At 48.7% G+C, this 25,111-nt stretch overlaps 1 protein-coding gene across 1 annotated transcript in view; it reads left to right on the top strand.

The window, feature by feature from the left end:
- Sh3pxd2b (SH3 and PX domains 2B) overlaps nt 1-14,182 on the top strand; it is an 83,808-nt gene extending 69,626 nt beyond the window's left edge. The window contains exons 10-13 of the mRNA XM_052196177.1: nt 1,156-1,382; nt 3,012-3,061; nt 4,231-4,356; nt 8,149-14,182. Coding sequence (XP_052052137.1) covers nt 1,156-1,382; nt 3,012-3,061; nt 4,231-4,356; nt 8,149-9,687 — 1,942 coding nt within the window. The 3' untranslated portion in view covers nt 9,688-14,182. The remainder of the gene's footprint in view (nt 1-1,155; nt 1,383-3,011; nt 3,062-4,230; nt 4,357-8,148) is intronic.
- Nucleotides 14,183-25,111: the final 10,929 nt, after the last annotated feature.

Here is a 25,111-nt window from a genome sequence, read left to right as displayed (position 1 = left end):
GAGTCCATTCCTGCCACAGACTTGCTTGTAAACTCAAGTGAGGTATTTAATACCAATGGGTCTCAGGCTTCATGTCTTTAAAACAGACCCCAATTCCAGATGAAAATCCCTTCCCTGAAATGCATGGGACCAGAAGTCTTTGGGATCTGGGATGTTTTCATCATTAGGGAATGTTGCCTGTGTGTAATGTGATGTCTTGGATTTGAGGTGGTGTATACACACAGCCGGAAGGGGAGTTCATGCGAGTCTAGTGCAGCTGCATTTTGACTGTGATTCATCACACAAAGTCAAGTGTGGAATTTTCCATTTGTGGTGTCACATTGGTGCCCAAGAAGATTCACTGGGAGATGAGGGCCATCTTGCCAAGGTTGGCTGGGTTCAAACACATAAAAAGCTATAAAGTGTGTAGGGCAGGACTAGAATAGGTGCCAAGAGTGCTGGCTGTCACCGTCATGACCATCATTATCACAGTGGTACCTCAAGAGGACAGCTCCAGTACAGAGCTTTACTGCTGTTCACCCACAACACGGGACGCCCGTTGGCAGCTCGTCCCCTTGGCTCTCACTTCTTCATTGAATTCACCAATACCCAGTTGCTCATACCCAAGGGCTTGTGTTCTCACCAGGAGACAGGAAATCCACAGCCAGATGTACTTTGCAGGTTTGGGGATTATAAAGCGTATACAAACCAGAGGGCTGTCTTGGAGATTGGACCTTATTTGAGGGTTAGAAGAAAACTCGATGACATTAAGTAAAACCTTGGAAGAGGAGCAGGTGCCACTGGGAGGGAGAGGAGGGAGCTTGTTAGGTAGAGACCCACCAAGAGCAGCGCTGTGGGGAGGTGACTAGAGCAGCGCTGTGGGGAGGTGACTAGCAGAGGTGCATTTTGGAGACTTCAAGTGGAGGGGTTGGGTGGGACATGGTGGTTGTTCAGAGACACAAATGGAGAGCAGGTGGAGAGGACCTAGAAGGCCAAGCTGGAGGCTTAGGCTTCATCAGAGGGCAATGAATTGCATGGAGCCTTTGGCCCACAACAGTGAGAATTCCCTGTCCACCATCCTGGACCAGATGCACAGAAGCGCGACTTCATCCCATCCCCGCAACCCCCAAAAGCCCCGTAGACCAGCCTGACTAAAATCCTTCCCTTTCCTCCCAGGTTCCAGGGCAAAGAGGGCTGGGCTCCTGCTTCCTACCTAAAGAAGAGCGGCGGGGAGCCCTTGCCCCCAAAGCTGGGCCCCAGCTCACCTGCTCACTCGGGGGCCCTCGACCTGGACGGTGTTTCCCGGCAGCAGAATGCTATGGGCGGGGAGAAGGAGCCACTCAGCAACCAGAGGGATGGCCGCTTCGAAGGTCGCCTGGTGCCGGATGGTGACGTCAAGCAGAGTGAGTGTCGCCCACCCAGCTCAGACAGCTGAGGTCTACTGAGCTTAGGGCTTAGGGCGCCTCCCTGTAGCATCCCTACCGTCTGATGCTATCCTGGAGAGAGCAATAAAAGCTTGGAGACTTTGGGTAACTCACCAAGACCACTGGACCAGCAGATCACAGAATCTGAGCAGTGCGCTCAGTTCCTTCCCTAGATTGTTCCAGTGAGTCCTGGCGATCATGCCGCTGGAGTCTCCTGATTAGCGCTCTGGCTCCTCCTTTGAGGGACTGCTTCTTGTTTTACAGAAAAAAAAAAATCAGAGAAATGAGACCAAGGCTATTTACCTGGTGACAATGCACCTGAGGGTGAAACCAAGACCTATACCCCTCTAATCTTCTCCATGGCCTTATGTGAACCTGAGGGAGAAAGGCTGACACTATATTGGGTTTGCTTCACCCATTTTGCTTTTCAGAGCTTCCCTATTTATATTTTACTAATTGTATCCTACCCACACTGAGAGCAGGGTTACCCAGAGCTGTCTGCATTGTATCTGGAACTGTGTCCCCAACAAGCTGTGCTGGTCCTCAGGGCAGTGAGAATCGGTGGAGAAAGGACTCCACTCCTCACAGAAATGAGGGCTGAGCTTTATGCTCTCTGAGCAAACCTAATACCAAGAGCTTCACGACTGCGACGGTCATGACAGGGCTTCCGGCCAATCCCAGGTTCTGACATTCTTGATTTCTCTTGGTCAAGGGCTTAGTCCCTAATAGTAGGGGACCGAATGAACATTTGAAGTAATGCCACTTTGTTAGGACGTTCAGATGTTAAGTCAAAGTCTCCTCCCCCAACACATATGTGTACACACACACACACACACACAGAGAGAGAGAGAGAGAGAGAGAGAGAGAGAGAGAGAGAGAGAGAGATGCACACCTTGATTAACAATGGCTCATTTGATCTAGAGACTCATTTCCATTCTACACAGCAGAGCAAGTTTGTGTCTACAGCTGAGATAATACTTGGTCTGTTTTGTGTTACCCTCATCATCCAGTGTGGCCCATCACTGTCCAGCCAGTGAAAGGCAGGGAGGGGTAACATAGCACAAAGGCCCCACCTTCCCTCATGTTCCATTGGCAACACTAAGCTACACAGAAGTCTAGAAATGGTAGTCCTTATAGAGGCGCTAAATGTCTTAGCTAAGAGTCAGGTATTTTCTAATATTATAGAAGATGAGGAACTAGGGTATTTCACGTTACTCCTGCTGCCAGGGAGCGGTAGGTATCCATTAGGCTGTTCCACTGAAAAGGACCCATGGCTCAGAGTCAAACAGTAATTTTGTCCTGTGCTGGGAGCCCATGAATCTGGGCCCAGTCCTGTATAGCTCTGAGTCCATGTTTTATGCCCGGAGCTAACGGCCTCCCGTTACTTGGGGATCGATGCCGATCATCTATTGGAATATAGAAAAGGTCCAGGCGAGGCCATGCTGACGGCGGGTCCCAAGACAAGCCTGAGAGCAGTGCCAGGCTGTTCTCGCATGTGGCTGCTCCTGGACAGCGGGGGGAGGGCTGAGGCCCCACCTGGCTCCCACAGCTGGGACTCTGTCTGTGGAGCTCTGTGTGTGAATGAACTGAAGTCTTGTTTCCCCATAGGATCACCAAAGATGAGGCAAAGACCCCCTCCTCGCCGGGACATGACCATTGTAAGTACACACTTGCCCCAGAGCTCATCTCCTTGGCCTGGGACTTGTCTGGGGCGCCCACTAGACCTCACATATTCCAGTACTGTCCAAGCAGTTCTTCTTGACAACAAAGCAACCTATGTGTACCAGGCCTAAGGTTAGACAAGGCACAGGTTTATCAGTGGTGGAATCTGTTATTCTGATCCATTTTAACTCCAAAGGTTCATTTACTTATTTATGTATAAACATAGTCTCCCTATATAGCCCTGGTTAGCCTGGAACTCTCTATGTAGACCAGGCCTGACTACAACTCACAGAGATTCGCTTGCCTCTGCCTTCTAGAATAAATGGTTTTTACCACCAAGCCCTACCTAGAGGTACCTTCTTAACCAACATAGGCTGGGCATTCTTAATCCAAAAATCCAAAATGCTTCAAAATCTTGACACTTTGAGCACCAACATGACACCAAAATTGGAAAGAAAATTCCATACCTTGACCTCACATGACAGATCACAGTCAAAACACAGGCACACTAAAAATATCACAAAATTCTTTACTCTGGCTAAATACACATGAAGCATAAATGTATTTTGTGTTTGAACTTGGATCCTATTCCTAAGAAGGCTCACTATGTATACAAATATTCACTATGTATACAATATGTATACAAACTATAAAACACTGGTGATCACAATCAATTTTGAAAGGGATTGCTTGGGAAGGGGGCTCTTTGAAAATATCTGCCATTTCTTGGGTATCTGTCCAGTACCATAAATACACCAGCTGTGTCTGTCACCCAGTAGCATATTTAATGGTCATAGCAGATGTACCGAGCCAGTAGTGTTAGGATACCCATTCTACAGGAGATGAAACAGAAGCTTGGCATGGCCCTTCATCAGCATTCCAGCCCACCTGGGTCAAATTCAAAGGTCTGAGGTCTTCCCATAGCCTCGCTGCCTCTAACACGCAGACCCTTTTGTGTTCTCCCAAGTTCTCATGATGTGCCCGGATGTTGCTTGTAACTGTAAAGTTGAAGGGCCAGGGGAACCGCAACTAGGAGGTGACAGTCAAGTCCCCTTCGTTTTGCCCCTCAGAAGCTAATTGGGCTTCCCAGCACCCCTTGATGTAGTGTGCTCCTAGTCCCTTCATGCCACCCTGACTCAGACAGTCCTGTATGTAATCCCGACAGCCTCGAGGCCTCAACCTGCCAAAGCCTCCCATCCCGCCCCAGGTGGAAGAAGAGTATTACACCATCGCCGAGTTCCAGACCACCATCCCAGATGGCATCAGCTTCCAGGCCGGCCTGAAGGTGGAGGTGAGCATCTGCTGCTAGTCTCCTTCTGGGCATTGGCTTCTCTTGTCTCACCTCCTGCTATGGGGGAGGGGAGGGGAGGTTAGTGGCTTTATTAAGCTATGACTATATCTTCATAAACATATCCCAAACTACTTACCACTTTGAGTGTACAAGTCATTGGTTTCTTTCCTTTGGAGTTGTGCCACCATTGCCACACTCTGGTTCCAAAGCTAGGGTTCCATAGGAACCCTGTCCCACCGTTGAGCATTGGTCTTCCTTTTCACATCAACCCACCGTGGGCCTTCTGATTAGAAGTGGAATTATACAATATATGGCTGCTTTAGTTTGGGTTTTATTGCTGTGAAGAGACAGCATGGCCAAGGTAACTCCTCTAAAGGCAAACATTTAACCGGAGCTGGCTTAACCACTTCAGAGGTTCAGTCCATTATCATCACACCGGAAGCACGGTGGCATGCAGACAGACATGGCGCTAGAGAAGGAAGTGCAAGTTCTGCATCCTCATCTGCAGGTAGCCAGGAAGAGACTCCTGCCAGACTCAAGCATATATATGTATGAGACCTCAAAGCCAACCCTCCCAGTGTCACACCGCCTCCAACAAGGCCATACCTACCCCAACTAGACCACACCTCCCAATAGTGCCATTTCTTGTGGTCCAAGTATTCAGTCTATAGAGGCCAAACCTATTGAACCTACCACAGTGGCCATGTATGGCTGGTTTATATCTCCTTTTCTTTTATAAAATTGTATTTATTTTTATGTGAGTCAATCCATGGAAATAATTGCAGGAGGTTAATTGGCTTCTAGAGACTAATGAGCCAGCCACAGAGCAGCATCCAGTCTCTGTGACCCCAGCCTGCACCCTCGTGGTTGCTACCTACAGTCTCCCATACAAGGACAGGACCAAGGACAGAGGCTAGCCAGGCTGTGCTGTTAGTGTGGTGTCTTCCCAGTTACTCCCCAGTCATGCGCCTGCTCCCTCCCCCACCTCCTTCAGTGCCACACCCAATGTCTCTTACCCTTTGTAGATCTCTGTACCCTCTGAGAAACTGTGAGGAGTCACCGAGGACCCACCCCTTCCCCCTGCTTCCCTCTGAGCTGGGCTGCAGATCCACAGCTTTCTTCCTTGCATGTGCTGCATAATGACAACTGTCCGTTCCCTCTTGAAACCAGAAGCCCACACTGTAGGCTATGAAGGGCGTCTTCCCCCTAGAGAGCTGAAAAAGCACTATGTGGTTTTTTTTAAGACATAGCTTTTATGGGCCTGGGGACGGTTCTGTGGTGGAGCATAGGTCAGGTGTGCACACAGACTCTGGATTCGACTCAAGAAAGGAAGATAGAGATTCCTTGATGGTGTCTTTCCTACCTTTTCTACTAACACACAGGGATGAGCAGTAAGCGCTGCTGCATAAACTCAGATACAGCTCAGATGCTGCCAGGGATCCTTGGGGTTTCAGCAGTGCATCGGAGGCACTGGAACCTGCACGCAGTGGGGAGGTGTCACATCGTTTCCTTTTCTGACCCTTCTTTATTCTTGCTCAAGCTGGTCCAGTGACAAAGTCATGTCCATCCTTCTTCTCCCCCACCCAATCAATGTAGCACTAGCTGTCCTGGAACTCACCGTGTAAACCAGGCTGGCCTAGAACCTGAGAGGCGTGCACCGCCATACCCAGCGTGTCAAGCAGTCTTTAACAGAATCGTAGCCACCACCTACCTGGAGACTTCTGCTTGACACTCCCCCCACCCCCTACCCCCGCCAAGATGTTGACAGTACCCACCGTGGATTTTTAGGGAGCAACTTTCACAAAAGCTTGGGGCTTAATCAGTTGTTCTTTCGTGCGTTGAGCTCCATACGCCGGTTTCCGCTTTCCTCTTTTGCTTCCTGGTTCATATCTGTGTCATCTCAGGCTTCCATTGTTATCGCAGAGGCTCCTGCCAGCCAGACTCGATGAGTGTCAGCTCACTGTCTGCACTTTACCTTTCAAACATGTCTTCAGGTGGCAGTGTGGAGGCCGTGGGTACTCGTGCAGTTCTTTGGCATCTTACCTACTTGCTAACTAAGCCTGACGGGAAGCCTGGGAGATCAATATCGGCCTGTCTTACAGATGAGACCCAGAGGAGTGGGCAAATGCTTGTCTAAGGGTAGAGCCAGTAAGGGATGGGGTAGGCCTTGAACTGTGGTCTGTCTAGTTTTAAAGCCCAAGTTCTTTCCTTGCCTCTCGTCCCTGCGACTTTGCATCGGTTTTCCTCATCACAGCAGTGGCTTCTCTCTATAAACAAAAACACAGGAGGTAGGCATAGATAGGCTCACCTCTAATCCCTACACTCAGTAGGCAGAAGCAGTCCAACCTCTTCGTGAGCTGCTGCCAACCTTGTTTTCATAGAAAGCTCCGGGCCAGCTGGGGCTATGCAGTGAGACCCTATCTCAAAAGAAAAAAAACTAAATAAAATCCTAATGGCAAGAGTTTCTGCTACCATCCTTTCCCTTGGTGTCAGTGTGACAAAGCCACACTGGTAACTTCTCTTTGTTATCGTCTGTTTGCCCTCCCTCACGATCTTAGTGTTGGAGTTGAATTGCTGCTGAAGGCTGTGAGCCCCTGACCATCCCCAGCACTGCCAAGTATTATAACAGACTGGTCACCTGTCTGTCACTCCTGCTAGCCTCACTCTGTCCTGCCAGTCCTCTATATCCTCTTCTCAGCTGCCTTCCCTGTAATCTGCTAATGTAACACATGAGTGCCTCTGCACGCCTTCACGACCATGGCATGCTTTGGCTTGTTTGAATATTAGCAAATCTCGATGCTGTTATCACCACTAAAGTGGCAGAGCTCTGAGCGGATACCCAGGACTTTGGGGTCACACGTTGGGTCTCCTGCTATCCTTGCTGCCTGGCCTCTGCCCTTTTGGCTCCTATGACAGTGTCTTGGGCCAGGCACTGCTCTTCCTGAGGGACAGGGACAAGCAGTACTCAGAGCCCAGCTGCCTGCCTGCCCCCAGTCCCCTTCCTCAGAACCCTCAGCCCAGTCCTCTGCTCTCCTGAGGTTCTGCTCTGCATCTGTAGAATGGCATGGCTGTTCCTAGATCACAGGGAGGTCAGAAGCATTAGCTTTATTGCGTGAAACACCTGCCTGGGAATCACAGGTGTTAGTTTTCTAGGACTGCCATATTCTAAAATACCCAGATGGACTGGATTAAACACTGTGATTTACCTTCCTATGACGCTGGAGCTGAAGCCCAAGATCAGGGTGCCTGGTTGCTATCTCCTATGGCTTCTTTCCTTGGCTTACAGATAGCCTCCCTCTTGTGCCCTCACACAAGTAATCCCCGCTCTGTATTTACAAATCTTGGGCCTGCTTTCATGACCCATTTCCACCTAGTTACCTCTTTAAAGACCCTATCCAGATGCAAGGATATCTGGAGCACTGAAGGTAAACGCTTCACTTGGGGACCTGAGAGCACACTTCCTCCTGTCTCTCCCAGTTGATGTAACTGTTCATCTCCAGCCATTTACTTGGGTGACACTGCACCCGAAAGACACAGGAAACATCATATCTTAAATAGCATCATCAACTTCAGTTCAGGAACACCACCATTCAGTTCAGTGGGTACAGGTACCAGAAAGAGATGCAGAGAAAGAGGGGAAACTCCTTATTCCACCAGCCTCAGTAGCCCTGCGTGTAAGCGTAGCACATCATTGACCTGAGAGTTTTCCTGGGTTTAAAGATCCCTATTTTCCCATATGGCATAGCGACCATAAACACCAGACACTAAGAGCTTTTCCTGTCCCCCTTCTAGGTGATTGAGAAGAGCCTAAGTGGTTGGTGGTACATTCAGATGGAAGATAAGGAGGGATGGGCCCCAGCCACCTTCATTGACAAATACAAGAAGACCAGCAGTGCCTCGAGACCCAACTTCCTGGCCCCCTTGCCCCACGAGATGACTCAGCTCCGTCTTGGGGATACAGCTGCCACGGAGAACAGCACGGGTCCAGAGGCAGTGGGGCCCTCCAGACCCCTGCCTGAGGCACCGCACGGTGGTGCCATGGACTCGGGGATGCTGTGGTCCAAAGACTGGAAAGGAGGAAAGGAGGCCCCAAGAAAGGCCTCTTCAGACCTGTCTGCGTCAACAGGATATGAGGAGATCTCAGACCCCGCCCAGGAGGAGAAGCCCAGCCTCCCTCCACGCAAAGAGTCCATCATCAAGTCAGAAGAGGAGTTACTGGAGAGGGAGAGACAGAAGATGGAGCCGCTCCGGGGCTCCTCCCCCAAGCCCCCTGGCATGATTTTGCCCATGATTCCAGCCAAGCATGCCCCGCTGGCCCGGGACAGCAGGAAACCAGAGCCCAAACCTGACAAGAGTAAGTTCCCACTGAGGAATGACATGGGGTTAGAGTGTGGCCACAAGGTGCTGGCCAAGGAAGTGAGAAAGCCCAACCTCCGGCCTATCTCCAGGTCCAAAGCCGAGCTGCCTGAGGAGAAGGTGGAGCCCACCCCTCAGAATCTGTTCTTGAAGTCTAGACCTCAGGTTAGGCCCAAACCAACTCCTTCTCCCAAGACAGAGCCAGCTCAGGGTGAAGACCAAGTGGACATCTACAACCTCAGGAGCAAGCTCAGACCTGCCAAGTCTCAAGAGAAAGCCTTATTGGATGGAGAAAGCCACCATGCTGCTGGGGGCCATGACACAGCCCTCAGCAGAAGCTTCCTTCCCAGGGAGGGACCTGGCCGTGGCCAGGACAGGTCTGTCAGACAGGATGGACTGAGTCCAAAGGAGACACCCTGCCGAGCCCCTCCCAGGCCAGCCAAGACCACAGACCCTGGGTCCAAGAATGTGCCCATGCCTATCCAAGAAGCAACCCAGCAAAGACCTGTGGTCCCACCTCGGAGACCCCCACCCCCCAAGAAAACCTCCTCATCACCGTTGTCATGTAGGCCCCTCCCAGAGGTCAGAGGGTCACAGCGTGAAGAAAGCAGAGCCCTTCCTGCTGCAGGCCGGGCCCTCCTCGTCCCTCCGAAAGCCAAACCCTTCCTATCCAATTCCTCAGTGGGCCAAGATGACATTCAAGGCAAAGGTAGGCTGGGGCCACGCATCGCTGGCAAGGTGGGAGAAACCAGAGAGAAGGCAGCTTGCTTCCTCGGTGCCGATGGCCCAAAGGACTCACTGTACGTGGCTGTGGCCAACTTTGAAGGAGATGAAGACACCAGCAGCTTCCAGGAAGGGACAGTGTTTGAAGTCCGGGAGAAGAACAGCAGTGGTTGGTGGTTCTGCCAGGTCCTCAGCGGGGCTCCTTCCTGGGAAGGCTGGATTCCTTCCAACTACCTCCGGAAGAAACCCTAGTGTCCCCACCCTGCCTGGAGACCCTGCTGTCCCTGCCGGCCTCCCCCACGTATTTAATACGCATCTTAATTTATCAGTCTCCACACCATTTTGAGGAAGGTGGCCATTGGAGCACTGTGTCTCCTTCCTTCCCAGAGTGGAAAATGCTTGGTGCAGAGATGTCCTGTAGCCTGGGGTCTGATTCTCCTGTTGTGGCATCAAAAAGTCTCAAAAGCCGCAGCCTTTGCTAGGTAGAAACCATGTTACCATCCTTGTCTATAGTAGAACCCATCCGCCTAGACAACATCTTGTCATCCAGAAGCAGGACAGTGACACAGACCTCCAGAACTGACACCAGTCACCTGGAGGACTTCCAGACCACACCTCAGTGCTCAATTGTGGCATAGAGGGACGGCCCCCACAGCTGGTGACAACTCGCTCTAACTTCTCCATGTCACTAGAAGCCCTTGCTTGGTTCACTGTCCCCAGAATACCTGGTGCCAGGAAGAACCAAGTCCCAAGAGAATCAGCTTCCTGGCTTTCTGCTTCTAAGTCCTGACCAGAGGCGGCTGCCCCGAAGTGATCCTAGAGAGTCATTCGGTCATCCAGCCTCCCAAATGCCCTGGGCCATGATCAGTCCTAAAGCAGTGTGTTTAGCTTCACTGCTGAAGCCTCTGGTCAATGCAGGATTTCTAAATTCCAATTCGTGCCCTCCTCCCCCAGTCCCTAGAAGAAGACTCTCCATGTTTGTTTAAGTAAGGGGGCCAGCCCTTCACAAGGCACACAGTCTGTGAGTGTTTCTTTGCCCAGTAGGTGCCAAACTGCCCTTGGCCTTCAGGTTCTAACCATCAACCAGCCTCCCCTGTTTTATTGCACCCATTTTCTAGATGAAGAAACTGGGGCTCTACAGGCCCCAGGACATGCTAGCTAGGAAGTGGCTGGAGGGGGCTGGAGTCCAGGCCTGCCTGATCCCAGCACCCACGCTCTTCTCCCTGCAAGAACAACCAGTGAGGGAAGTGCTGGAGGTTGACTGGGTATCGCGCTAGATGGCCTGGGGGCTTCTTTATGTTATGAGCAAAGGGACGGTAGTGACTTCCCTGGACTCACAGCTGCTTCTGCAGGACAGGGTGTACCCTGGATCTTTAGTAGCAGGTACAAAGCTTATAGTCTGATACCCTGTGTGGAATAGGAATAAAGGAAACTGAGGCACTGTCCCTTGGTGACATGAAGGAGACTCTGGTGGAGAAGGACCAGCAGCTGGGTCTGTGCCAAACTAAAAATGACAGTAGCCCAGGGCCTGCAGTCTCCTGCCTCAGCAGCTGCTGCTTCCTGTAGAACAGTTGACTTTTTAGTGGGCTCTTTCCCTGGGAGAAGCCCAGGGTAGCCCTTACCTATTTTGACCCATAGACAGCTAAGGCCTCAAGAGGTCCACTTAGTTATTGCTGAGCTAAAATCAGGACCCAGATTTCTAGCCTCCATCCCAGACCAACTTGTACCGATGAACGGGCTTCCTGTGAGAGAGGGGTGGGATTGGGAGGGCAGAGCCCCATCCCATCCCGCAGTCCCCGCAGAAGAGGAGACAGCCCTGTCCTGGTCTGTGCTCCCCCAGTGTTCATTTTTTTTTTTTACTGTGGTTTGGGAACCACGAAGCCCCCTTTCCCAAGATGCTTGCAACTTACTTGCAGTGCCAAAGATTTTGTGCAAGCAGATTCCTTCTGCACCCCACCCCCTTCCCAGCCCTCTCTGCTTTCCCCTGACCCACCTGGCGCTGTCCCTCTCTTCCACTGCTCAGCCAGCAGTGCCCCCAACCCCCACCCCCAGCGCTGGGCCTAGGTAGGAGGCACCTGAAGGATGCTCAGCCTGTGCCCTGGGCCTCGGGGGAAAGCGGCATTTAGGGAGAGGGGAGGCTGAGAGGGGCTTCAGCTCCTCCGAAGTAGCTCTTCAGAGCCTCGTGCACATGCCCACACTGTGCGGGAAGCCTCGTGGCTTTATTGTCATTGGTGGCTTTTGAGTTCAGACACCTTCATTTGAACAGCTTTCTGAGGCTGTTTAACATACAGGCCTTTGAAGAGGCAAAGGGGTTTTGTTGTTGTTGCTGTTGCTGTTGCCATTTTATTTTGTTTTGTTTTTCTTGTTTGCACTTGGCTGTCTGTAACCTTCTCAAGTATTTTACAAGTCCCTTCTATGCGGCAGATGCTGGGTAGACCGGGGAGTGGTGGCGGGGCTGGGAGGGAATCACCCTGCGCTGAAGAACTGAGCTTTACCTACTAGCTCCACTAAAGAAGTTTCCTGCCTCCTTCCCTCCTCTCTGGGGTCAGCTGAGGCAGAGCAGACAGGCCTGCCTTCCTGTGGGCAACGGGAGAATTTGCCTTTTGTCCTATCCTTGTGCTGACGTGAACTGTATGTGTGCCAGGTGTCTTCTCCATTCACTGTCCTTTTCTCGGGTCCCATGCACAGCCCGAAGACTTCTGTGGCAAGCTCTGGTGGCCATCGGCCATCGTTCTTATCCCTGCCCTGGGCAACTGGAAGCGAGGGGATCTGCAGAGCCAAGTCACTCACCCGGTGTCCCTTGCCTGGGACTTAGCTTTCTAACATCCAGGACTGTGGTCACTCCGCTGGGGGTGGAGCATATGCCAGCCTCCCCTCCACCCTGCCTCGGAAGACTTCCAAGGCCAGGGTATCAATGTCTGGGCCAATCACAGATCAGATCACCAACACAAAAACCTGTGTCCCTCCCCCACAACTAGCCTTCATGATGTGATGGCAGGGACCACCCCAGTATGTCATGGGAAAGTTAAGGTGTGGAGAGTGAAGTCACGTCCCGCCTGGTCCAGGTACAGGCCACCGGCAAAGAACTGTTACAGCCCTTGTGGGCCATCTAGTGACCCAGTCTCTGAATTTAGATGTCTCTCCCACAATCCCCTGGCCAAACATTGGTCATAGGCCAGGTGGCCCCTTTTGGATGGGCCCTGCTCGCTGGCTCTGTGATTGCATGTTTCTCCCTGAGAGTAAGCCTAGTACCCTGGGCTCTGGAAACCTTGGCTTAAAAACAGCCACTTGCTAGATTGAGACTTTGCTTATATTTTCTGGCCAAGTCACTCTTGGCCATGTATGTTAATACCATGGCCCCAGGCTGAGGCCGGGGGAGCTCTGTGCTGCAGCTGCTTCATGTCCTGCCAGGAAATGACAAGAGACATACTAGGCAGGCGCTCACAGTCATGTTTTTTGAGCCTCTGCCACCAGACTGCTCCATAGAGTGGATTTCTGTGGCACAGTTCTTGACCTTAAACTGTTTCCGAACCCACTGGGGACTTGGGTAGTGGGGACACCTGTGCTTCAGTAAAGAACAGGTGCCAAATCTCCCCCCAAGAACTTCGGACAATCTAGTGTTTATCACTGAATTCCTGCCCTTGCCATCTAAGAAGAGCAAGCTGGAAAGGCAGTGCAGCCAGAAAGCACCGTCCCGCCTGTGTGGGGCCAAGGCTCAATCCCCAGCACCACAGATAAACGAGGACCTTCATGGCTTAGCTCCTGTCCTTCCATTGAGCCCAAGACTCTTCAGTGTCTTTGAACAGTGTGGCTATCTCAGCCCCTTCACTGGCTGTCTAAACTTTCCTTCAGGGTTTTTCCTGTATACTACAGACAGCCAAATCCTACCACAGACCAAAGATTCCCTGAAGTCAGAGGGGCGTGGACTGAATGGGTAGGAAATTAATTTGTATCAAGGCCCGAGGGTTTGCCTTTGCCTGGAAGAATTGCTCCTAACTTGCTAAGGTTCTAGCAGCAGGACTGACCCAACCCCAAACAGAGCTGTACAGTTAAGACAATGGTTCATACTCCTCACCTGCTGAATAACCGTCCTACAGACCAGCCCTCCCTGCTCTAGGAAGTGATGCCTGGTCCCTGGTGCTATCGAGTTGAGGTACCAAGCCCCTCATATGTGAGTGTCCCATCTTCTTCCCTGTCTCCGTACTCCTCCAAGTAAGCCCCCTTAGATCCTATCAGAACGAGGGCTTAGCTTCTGTCCTTCAAAAGACCAGACCCGGTGCCATCGCCTCTGGCCTTCTCTCTCACTTCTGTGCTTTTAAGAGCAAAGGTGCCCCACCAGGCTTACCGCAGCAATAAACAATTCTAATGCAATGGAGGTGCCCACATTATGCCTACAATGCCTTTGTGCCCTGTACTTACTAGTAGCGCCTCTCTTACATACCAGGGAGTGGGACAAACTGTGGTCAACTTAGCCATACATGGTTCCTCTTTCAGGGGCACTAAGGGGCTGGGTTGCTTCTAACATCCCTCCAGAAACAGTGGGTTCTAGACAGCATGGCCCACTGTATTCACGTGCCCACAGCTGGTGCTGGGGACCCCTGGGTTCTCAGCCCTCCTCACACCCCCTCGGCCAACTGACAGGTCCTGGTGGTGGCTTTTATTTCCCATGAGTGTTTAATGTGAGGGGGCAGGGGATGAACACCTAGCCGTAGCATGTAGAGACTGTATACCATTAGACTTTTCTTTTTTAAAATAATAAAAGGCTTGACTGGTTTCAAGCTTCGTTGTAAGAATGGAGTGTTTGTGGACTTTATTTGGCTGAAAGAGGTGCATGCCCTGGTGTCTGGACTTCATGTCCTGGTGTCTGGACTTCATGCCCTGGTGTCTGGACTTGAGCTATTTGCAACTGAAGACAGAAGCTGTTTAAGCATTGCCCAGGAACAGGAGGGACTCTTTCCTGGGCCTTGGCAAAAGACTGAAAGTCTTCTATATATGCTGGAGGGGGTGGGCAAACCCACAAGAGAGAGTCACCTTATATTTGGGGGGTGTCTCAATTCTACCTAAAGAGTAGAAACGTCACATGTCCAGGGAGTCTTGCTCCTACTGACAGTCTCCTGGTGAGCAAGAGTGTAGAAAAGTAGGGAAAAGGGCAGCTATACTTGGACTACAGGACTGTCCAGGTTCTCTGTTCACAAGAGGCATTTATTGGTTTCTCAAAGGCAGAGCCAAGGCAGTCTTGGGAGGAAACCTACGGTCATTTACCACCCTCCAGCCTAGTATTTGTGGACCCCCCCCCATTTTATCATTTTTCATAACACTGTACCAAAGTGTGTTTATGGAATATCTATCTCACAACGTGACATGAACAAAGGGTTCTGTGGTCCAATCTAGTTGGTTATTCTTACATGTGGAGCCTTCCATGTTCCTTGGACACATGAAAGTACTAGCAATGGAAGATAAAGGTGCATCAAAGCTTGATGACATTTAACCCATTGTTTCCAAAATATATTTGATGAGAGTCCTGCTGTTCGTGAGACATTTTAGAATGCCAAACAGCACATACTCTGCCGCAGAGCGTGTTAATCACTGCATTGTCACTGTACCCTGTTGCTCCTGCGCCCCCGTCTGAAGCCTCTGGCCTTCACGATCATGTCCTACCTGGCAGAGCAACCTGGATGGGTGCGAGGGCTTCTATTTAGAGAGAACAGCAGATTCACTGATGTTTCTCAGAACCCTCTGAATGCTCACCTGGAGAGCTCTGTAGAAGTCCCTCAGAGAAGGTTCTAGATGCCCGAAGGTACTTACCTTGGAAGTTTGTAGTGACCTGATGATCCTGGAGGGCTGAAGGCCAGGCCACACTCAGGCTGCTGTGAGCACGGACTCCCTACATTCCTATCCCCTGCGTCTACCGGGGCACATTACACTTAAGATTTACCATCTTGCCAGGCGGTGGTGGTGCACACCTGTAATCCCAGCACTCTGGGTGGCAGAGGCAGGCGGATTTCTGAGTTCCAAGGCCAGCCTGGTCTACAGGGTGAGTTCCAGGACAGCCAGGGCTATACAGAGAAACCCTGTCTCAAAAAAAAAAAAAAAAAAAAAAAAAAGATTTACCGTCTTGGCTGCTTCCGGTGTAGTTCCCTGGCATTATACACATTGTTACCCAGCCGTCACCATCTGGCCACAAAGCTTTTCCACACAACTGAGATCCCATGCACACTAAACACGATTCTCCATTCTTCCCTCCCCACGCCCCCCAGCCCCGACTCTACCTTCTCTCTGTGTACATTGACTCTCTGGGTACTCTCCGGTTGGCCTTTTACTTTTTTAAGATTTATTTTATTTATTTTTTATGTATATGAGTACAGTGTAGCTATACTGATGGTTGTGAGCCATCATTCCGTTGCTGGGATTTGAACTTGGGACCTTCAAAGGAGCAGTCAGTGCTCTTAACCGCTGAACCATCTCTCCAGCCCCCAGTTGTCCTTTTGTGCCTGGCTTATTTCACTTAACAGTGTCCTCATGGTCTATCTGCATACCAGAATCCCTCCCTTTTAAGGCTGAATAATAACCCTTTATGCATCAGCTTACACTTTCTTTAGCCATTTTTCACTGAGCACTCAGGTTACGCCTATCTTTTGGCTGCTGTGAAAAAGGCTGCTATGGACACAAGTATGAAGCCAGGTTTGTGACTCAGACCTGTCATCCCAGCATGTGGGAGGCTAGGCAGGCAGCCTGCCAAGAGTTCTAGGCTAGTCTGCAATACATAGTGAGTTCCAGGCTAGCCTGGGCTATAGAATAAAACTCAAACACAGGGGAGCTGGAGAGATGGCTCAGCAGTCAAGACTGTATACTGCTCTTGCAGAGGATAAAACCTCAGTTCCTAGTGTCCATGTTGGGTGGCTCATAATCCCCTGTAACTCCAGAGGGGTCTCACTCCCCCTGGCATCCATGTATTGAGACCTGTGGTGCATGGCCACGTGCACACACACACACACACACACACAAACACATAATTAAAAATAAATCTTATGCTGGGTAGTCGGGGTGTACATCTTTAATCCCAGCACTCAGAAGGCAGATACAGGTGGATCTGTGAGTTTGAGGCCAGCCTAGTCCAAAACAGGCAGAGCTACACAGAGAAATTTTGTCTCAAAAAATATGTATATACATATATGTATATATAATTATGATTTTTATTTATTTATTTATTTTGGCAGAGGCAGGTGGATTTATGAGTTTGAGGCCAGCTTGGTCTGCAGAGTAAGTTCCAGAACAGCCAGGGCTACACAGAGAAAACCCTGTTTGGAAAAACCAAAATAATTAGTAATAACAATTAACAACAACAATAATAATAAATGTACAAAACAAGGGCTTGTAGGATGGCTCAACAGGTAAAAAGCTTGACACATAAGCTTGATGAGGTAACCTCATAAATCCAATCCCTGGAACCCACAGGGAGTGGATGGAGAGAACCAATTCCACAAAGTTGTCTTCTGACATGCACATGGGCACTGTGGCACACACGCATGAAGGCACACACATTGATAACAATAGTGTTTAATTTTTAAAGTATACAAATACCTGTTGGAAGCCTTCGCTTTCATTCAGAATCATTGGGTCACATGGTGATTGCACGTGTGTATGTGATCTATACTGCTGGGTACAATTGTTCAGAGGTCAGAAGATAACATCACGTATCACCCTCTACCTGCTCCATCTTCTGTGATGAGACAGTGCCTCTCCTTGCAACTGGAACTCATCCATTTTGGCTAAGTCGGAGCCAGTGAGCCCTTGGGAACTGCCTCTTTCCATCCCACGGTGCTGGGATTACAGGCACTAAAGGCCGTGCATGGTTTCTGTGCAGAGCCTGGGGGTTTGAAATCAGGACCACCTGCTTTCACAGCAGGTATTTCTTCACACTCAACTATCTCTCCCACCCCTATGTTGAAGTATTTGAGGGACCACCATAATGTTCCCATAGCTCCCCATTCTTAGTTTCTAATCACATCCCTGAATGAAAATGATTGTTCAGATTCGAGTTTGTACCAGCCTAGAGATAGCAAACTCCTACACCCCTAGTATTTAGATTTACACCATTTTACTGATGGTACCAATATATAATATGTATATACACAACCCAGATGCAAATGTCCTCCTTGTGGCTATAAAAGAAATCAAAGATGAGCGCCTTGGAACTGGAGAGATGACCCAGCAGTTAAGAGCACTGGCTGCTCCTCCAGAGGACTTGAGTTTGATTCCCAGCATCCAGATGGCCACTAAGAATCTCTGTAACTCCAGACCAAGGGGGTCCAGTGCCATCTTCTGACCTCTCAGGGCACCAGGCACACACACGGTGCACAGACATATATGTAGGCAAAATACCCATACATATGAATAAGTATTTTTTGAAGATATGACCACCTTTAAAAGCCACTCACAGCTATGAAGACTGTACCTAAGCAACACTAACAACATCAATGTAGCTACTCACCTCCAACATTTGTGTATTATAAACACGTACATGTATTTACATATATGTGTGCATAAGTTATGTATGCCCTCCAACTTCACTGCAGTTATTTCTCTGCATACCGACAGATGGCGCCTTAGTGGGGCAGGTGCTTGGAGTCTTTCTAGACATGGTTTCCCCGTGAGACTCACCTTACTCTAATGGCAATACTGGAGAAGCTTCAGTAATGCAGCATGCATTTCACCCTCGTTGAGCACAAATACATCACTTTGGTATGAAGTCACACTTTCGCCTTTTCTCCAGGACAGGAATAGAAAAAAACATCAGAAACTAGTACCTATTTCCTCTTTCCTTCCTTCCTTCCTTTCCTCTCTCTCTCTCTCTCTCTCTCTCTCTCTCTCTCTCTCTCTCTCTCTCTCTCTCTCTCTCTCTCTCTCTTTCTGAAACAGGATTCCAGTGCGTAGCCCTGGAACTTCTATGTAGACAAGATTAGCCTTGAGCTCAAGAGACCTCCTGTCTACCTCTGCCTTCCCAGTTCTGAGATTAAAGGCTTAACACCCACTCAAGTATTTTCTTGACCACTTTTTATTTTTTGAGACAGAGTTTCTTGCTGAACCCAAAAAACAAATCAGCTAATCAAAAACAGTGAGCTAGGGTGGATGGCCAGTAAGTTTCAGAGACTTACTGTCTCCAACCTCCTGGGGTTTCCAGCATGGGCTGACATGCCTGAATTTTGACTTGCGTCTGGAGATCTGACCTCAGGTCCTGTATTTGTGTACCAGACACTGTATTGGCACAGTCACCCCACCCCACCCCCACCCCCATCTAGAGCTCTCCATCTCACACCTGAGAGCATGTTCAGGAAGGTGAATGCCCAGACCACAGGCTCACAAGGCTAGTGTGTGCCCCACTCACCGATTTCATCATCAGCTAAAGCATCATCCTACTGGGCTGAAGACTGAGAGATGCTGTGGAGACAGCAAAGGGCTTTGCTTACAGGAAGACCAGTATAGAAGCCTTCCTCTAAAAACAGTCTCTGTCTGCCTATGGGGGAGGCCTGGTACTGTGTCCATCTGAGACAGAGCTAACCCCTCCCCTCCAACAGGGAGTCAGTAACATCTGTGCAGAACATGCTCTTGGCTGGGCATTTCCCTTGTACACACATCAGCTAGGAATGCAGGCCCCTTGAGCAGGCCCCTCCTTTATGGCCCAGACTCAAGGCAAACAGATTCCTGGAGCAGGGCTGCCTTGGAAAGAAAGGCCTGGACTTGGAGCCTCTATGGACAACCCTGGAACTTCTATTTGTGCCTGAGAATGCAGGGCATCCATCTTCTTCCTGGAGTCTACTCTAAATCATGTGTGTTCCTGGGAACCTGGGAAAGAAGGGTGTGTTTATAGTGTAATCAGAAAGCCCCCTTATGAGGGTCAGGTGACTCTGTGGGAGGTTATAGAACAGCTGAAAAAAAAAAAACCAAAACTAAACTAAAACCCAGTGACTGAGGGACACAAAGCAGGAAAGAGGAATCTGTTTGTATGATCCTGGAAAGGCCAAAGCCCTGTGCATGACAGCATTGTTATTAAAACTTGACCTGAGTGGCCCTGTACCCATCACTGCTGTCCCCACACCCCGCGTGTACCAGTCATTTTTCAATATTGTATTATAAATAGATTAACTTAGGCATTAAATGTGTCACTTTAACAGGAAGCTTTATCTCTGTGACAATAATTGGAAAGCTTTGTATAGTTTGAAAAAAAAAAGTAAGTCCATAGAAAATGATCTGGCATGTTCCAGCAGTTAGTTGCACAGTAAGGATTCTGACTTGGAGGCTTGCTCATTCTCCACCAGGACATGGGGAGTTAGCATGTTCTAGGAGGCATTAAAGACAACACCAAAGGCAGGTTGTACAGTCATTAGAACAAAAGACTGGCGAGGTCAGTGGGAAGTCCCAAGTGCACACAACTCAGCACTAGCCATGCATCTGACCTGCCCACATTCACCTCCCCACACTTTTAAATATGTTGGATTCATTTCCATGCCTTGGTCAGGTCTCAAGGGTAACAGCAAAGCAACCAGAAGACAGATGTGGTAAGAAATGAGGCAGAGGGAAGCGGCTCTCAGAAAGTCAGCCAGGAGCCAGGGACAACAGGTATATTTCAGATTCTCCAAGGGACAGGTGAACAGGACCGACCCACCTAAGTCACCTTTCCTGGGTTGAGAGATAAGTATTCAGTGGAGTCTATGGTTGAAATGATTTTGATTGCAATTAAAATTATCTGATCATCTTTTCAAAATCCTACCTAAAATTAAAATAAGGGTTTTTTTCGACTTATTGTGTTAAAGGAAACAGAGCAAGAATTCTCTCCAGAGATTGTAGCTTTAGCATGTGTTACACTGCATTGTGACCTGTTGTTTATGTCCCTGTCACCTCCATCAGACTGAGTGGGACCTTCTAGGCAAAGGTCTTCTGCTACTCCTCCTCTCCATTTGCAGAGTGTCTGGGAGAGACCTGGCTTCTCATCTCCCACTGTTTTTGCTCTGTCAACAGGCCCAGGTCGGACAGAGTGGAAGAAGACAAAAAAAGAGTCCAGACAAACCCTAGTCTGCTTCTGGTTTGTTTTCTCGGTGTAACACAGAAGTTAAACAAACAGGTTAAGAGACCTGAGATTTTTGCCAGCAGAACACAGGCAATGACAGTACTTGTGACATAGGGTTAATGTCAAGATTACATTTCTTAGCAGGACTGGGGTGATTCACACAGCTCTGGGACGCAGTTGACAGCAGCTGCCACTACTATCCTTACTGTATAACAGATTGAAAATGACTTAGCTTGTTTGATCCGATTAATAAACTGAGCTTGTGCAGGGCGGTGGTGGTGCACGCCTGTAATCCCAGCACTCTGGGAGGCAGAGGCAGGTGGATTTCTGAGTTCGAGGCCAGCATGGTCTACAGAGTGAGTTCCAGGACTGCCAGGGCTATACAGAGAAACCCTGTCTCGAAAAAAACCAAAAAAAAAAAAAAATCAAAAACAAAACAAACAAACAAACAAAAACAACAACAACCCTGAGCTTGTACAGAAGTAGCTGCAACGACATATATGATTGTTTTTGTTTTGTTTTTTTCTTTCCTGTGTACCTGCAGCTCCTCTATTTGCTCAACTTTCCTCAATTATTTATTTTAGAGATTTATATATTTATTATATACAAGTGCACTGTAGCTGTCTTCAGACACACCAGAGGAAGGCATCAGATCCCCATTACAGATGGTTGTGAGCTACTATGTGGTTGCTGGGATTTGAACTCAGGACCTCTAGAAGAGCAATCAGTGCTCTTAACCGCTGAACCATCTCTCCAGCACGACATATATGATCTATACATGATGAGTATCTTAGAACCCAGAACCACCTTGAAGTTTAGCTTAAGATACTTGCATATTGCACAATGAGATATATTAAGGAAGAGACCATGCCTAATATAAAATTCATTCTTGGCTCATCTACACATAGCCTGATGGCAATTTTATTTTAATTTTTTTAAACTTTGATTTTTTAATTATTTTTACTTCTATGTGTACTTATATGGAGTGTGTATTTGTATGGGGGGAGGGGCACATATGTATTGCAAGGCGTTCACCCTTGAGGAGGATGCTGGGTATTCTGTTCTACCTTTGAGCATCGCGTCTTATTCCTTTGAGATGGGGTCTATCTCAGTTTCACTCCTGCTTCTGTAATAAAATACCTTGGCAAAGCACCCTAAGGGGAAAAGCAGCATTTGGCTCACGATTCAGGTACAGCCCATCACTGCGGGGAATTCAAGATGGCAGAAGTTGAATGGCTTCTGCTGGTCAGAAGTAGCTGGTCATCTATATCCTTAGTCAAGAACAGTAAATTAACACATGCATGGTGCTCAGCCCCTTACGCAGCCCAGGACCGCTAATGTTATAGTTCCATTCTATTGTTGTAAACAAACAAACAAAAAACACTCTTAGGAAATGAAAGTGTTTATTTGGCTTACACTTCCAGGTCACAGTGTCCATCACTAAAGAAAGTCAGGGCAGGAACTCATGGAGGAACACTGCTTACTGGCTAGCTCTCTGATTAGGCTTTGTTCTATAACCTATGGCCACATGCCTAGGGATTGTGCCTCCCATAGTGGGCTGAGCCCACTCGTATCAACTCAAAACAACACTCGAGACAAACCCCCACAGGCCAATCTGATCTAGGCAGTTCCTCAGAGGCTTTCATAGAGACTCTAGGCTGTATTGGAGTTGTCAAAACTAACAGAGAACACCCAAGCCCACAGAATGGTATAGTGAACCTTCCCACATCAATTAATGTGATTAAAATAATCTCTCACAGACATTCTCAGAGGCCTTTCTCCCAAGCGATCCTAGATTGTATTGAGTCAACAATTGAAATGGAACTATCACTGTGTTTTTCTCACTGAACCTAGAGCTAGGCTGGTGGCCGGAAGACCCCATGATCATCTAGCTCCCCCACCATCAACCCCGCCCTCCACACCCAGATTTTCAAGTAGGTGCTGGGAACTTGAACTCAGGGTCTCATGCTTGTCTAGCAAATGTTCTTACCCACTAAGTCATCTCCCCAGCTGCCTCCTGGAAACACGAACAGTGTGATCCTGTGGAATCTCCCAGTTTTGGCATCATTCGATGCTCAACAAGTTTATGACTTTAGAGTGGTTCAGCCTTCACATGAGTATCATCAAGGTGCTCTGTACTTGTACACATGTGCACATGTGTGCACACATACAACGAGTGAGCTGTTGTTTGTGTAGAATGGACATTTGTTGAGTTTTGGCTTCCTACAACCAATTTTTTCCTTCATGTAGCATGCACCCCCATTTGCCTCTGAGGAACCACTTTCCCTTCATTCATTTAGATGGGACCAGTTTCATTCATTGGTGGGCATGAGCATGCGTGGCCTAGATCTAGCCAGTAAGTGTAGCCTGGTCTACAGAACTCAAACCACGCTAGTGGGCTGGCTCCCAGGACCTTTGCTGCACAGTTTGATGGTGGTGGTAGAAAAGACTTGTTATTTTCTCCTTCTTCCTGCAGCGTCTGAAGTTTTTGCTTCCAGGTCTACCAAGCAGGCACAATTTAGTCTGCATGGTGTTACGCTGTTGTTTCATGGATGGAGCTCACCTGATAAAAGAAAAGTAGCCTTGAAGTGACACTGTGTAAAACTCTGGTTTTGGTAGTCAATCAATGAATCCCTGACAGGTTGCTTTTTCAAGACAGGGTTTTTCTGTATAGCCCTGGATGTCCTGGAGCTCACTCTGTAGACCAGGCTGGCCACGAACTCAGAAAACTGCCTGCCTCTGCCTCCCAAGTGCTGGGATTAAAGGTGTGTGCCCTATTCACCATTTGCGGCTCTGATGCAAGCAAAACGTGCCGTTGATTATGCCTGATCCTGTGTTCTTCTCAGCTCACGTGTGTCCTTAGTGCAGCTAGTGTCTTGATTTAGTTTGTGGCCTGGGACTGAAATCAGCACCAAAGTCTTAAGTTCTGGAGAGTGACAGGGAGTTGTACCTGACCTGGGGGTAGATGGCCGGCAGAGCGCCTTGTGCTGGCTATCTGCTAGGATCTATTACTGTGTATTTAGCAGATCTGCGTATATATTATAATAAAAGAATGTGAGACAAAAAAAAAAAAAAAAAAAAAAAAAAAAAAAAAAGGTGTGTGCCACCACCACCCAGCAGACAGGTTGCTTTTTATTTAGTCAGTTTAAGTTGAGTTTCAGTCACTGGTCACCAAAGAACGACAATAAACACAGAGATTTACATTATCTCAATCTTTTGTTCGTTTCAACCGGATTCATTTGGAGATTACCTGTGGTACCAATTCAGTGCCAATTGAGTGATAAGGGTGTTGTGGGGATGTGTGGAGGAGTCTGGGGCCAAGAGATAAACAGGACAGTCTCTGCCCTTGTTGATAAGGCCTGCTCCTTTTAACATAATTGTAGCCATTTTGTATTTAGTCTTAGTTTCGCTCATAAAGTGAAATTAAATTTAGGTTCTCAGACTCTGCATCCCAGAAGTAATTATTCATAGCTGACACTAAAAAAATTCTCCTAAAAGGTCACAGTGCTATGGGCGTGTTACCCATGCTCTGCTATCTCAGTACTCTGGAAACCCCTAACCATCACATTACTTACCTCACTTAGGACTGATCAGCTTAAAGGTCGGCTAATAATACTTTGTCCTGTTAGCCAAAATGTAATACTGCTTGTAATCCCTTGTCTTCTGTGCTTGGTTTTCCTATAAAAAGCCTACCCTAAGAGCAAACCAGTTATAGCCTTGCTTCTGGGTCCTCTCTGTGACCCTGATTGATCAGCCTGAATTAATCGTTCAGTAAACCTCTATCCTGAGATCAGTGTCCAAGTGTTCAGTGTGCAGATATTCTGGATGCCAACATTCTGGGGGATCATCTGGGATAGCCATCATCTACCTTGAGGCTACCCATCAGATAATTTTGGGGGGGGGTTCTAGATAGGGTTTCTCTGTGTAGCCCTAGCTATCCTGGAACTCACTCTGTAGACCAGGCTGTCCTTGAACTCAGAAATCCACCTGCCTCTACCTCCCAAGTGCTGGGATTACAGAAGTGCACCACCACCGCCCGGCTTCCCATCAGATACACTAGGAAAGCCAGTCAGCACCTCCATGAAGCGATAAGTTACCCTTTCCTATTTTGGTTTTGTTACCAGTGTGGTCTAGACTCTGGAGCTCATAGAGGAGAAGCTGGACACAACATTACTTTTTGAGTCCCTGGACGGAGCATGCTCTGGTTTCCCTCTGGGTGATGGGGGACAGATCACAATCCACCCCTTTGGACTTGGTGGAGTCTCCCAACTGGGAGTTCCAACACCCATCGTTGTGCTGATTTTTAAAACTAGTTCTGTCAGTGTCTGTCTTTTGCTTTCAGTTTGTTTGTTGTCCTCTCTATAACCTTCAGTTCTATTGAGGTGCAATCCTTTTACCCTTGGCATCCATCTGGAAGCAATTCTGCGTCATTTCCAGGCTTCCTGGGGGCCACCAACCTGTCTAGTGACCAAGTCTTTCCTGGTAAACTCGGGGCTCTTTGTGAACTTGAGTGACTGTCCTTCAGCATCCGAGAGGTCTTTTAAGACCCCTGATCTCCCTCTGATCCAAACCATCATTCTCTGTCATCTGGGTCACCCTGGTCAGGCCCCT

Source organism: Apodemus sylvaticus, chromosome 10, assembly GCF_947179515.1.
Source record: "Apodemus sylvaticus chromosome 10, mApoSyl1.1, whole genome shotgun sequence".
Taxonomy (NCBI): Eukaryota; Metazoa; Chordata; class Mammalia; order Rodentia; family Muridae; genus Apodemus; species Apodemus sylvaticus.
Note: the sequence above shows the minus strand (reverse complement) of the source record. Positions and strands in the feature narration are given on the sequence as shown.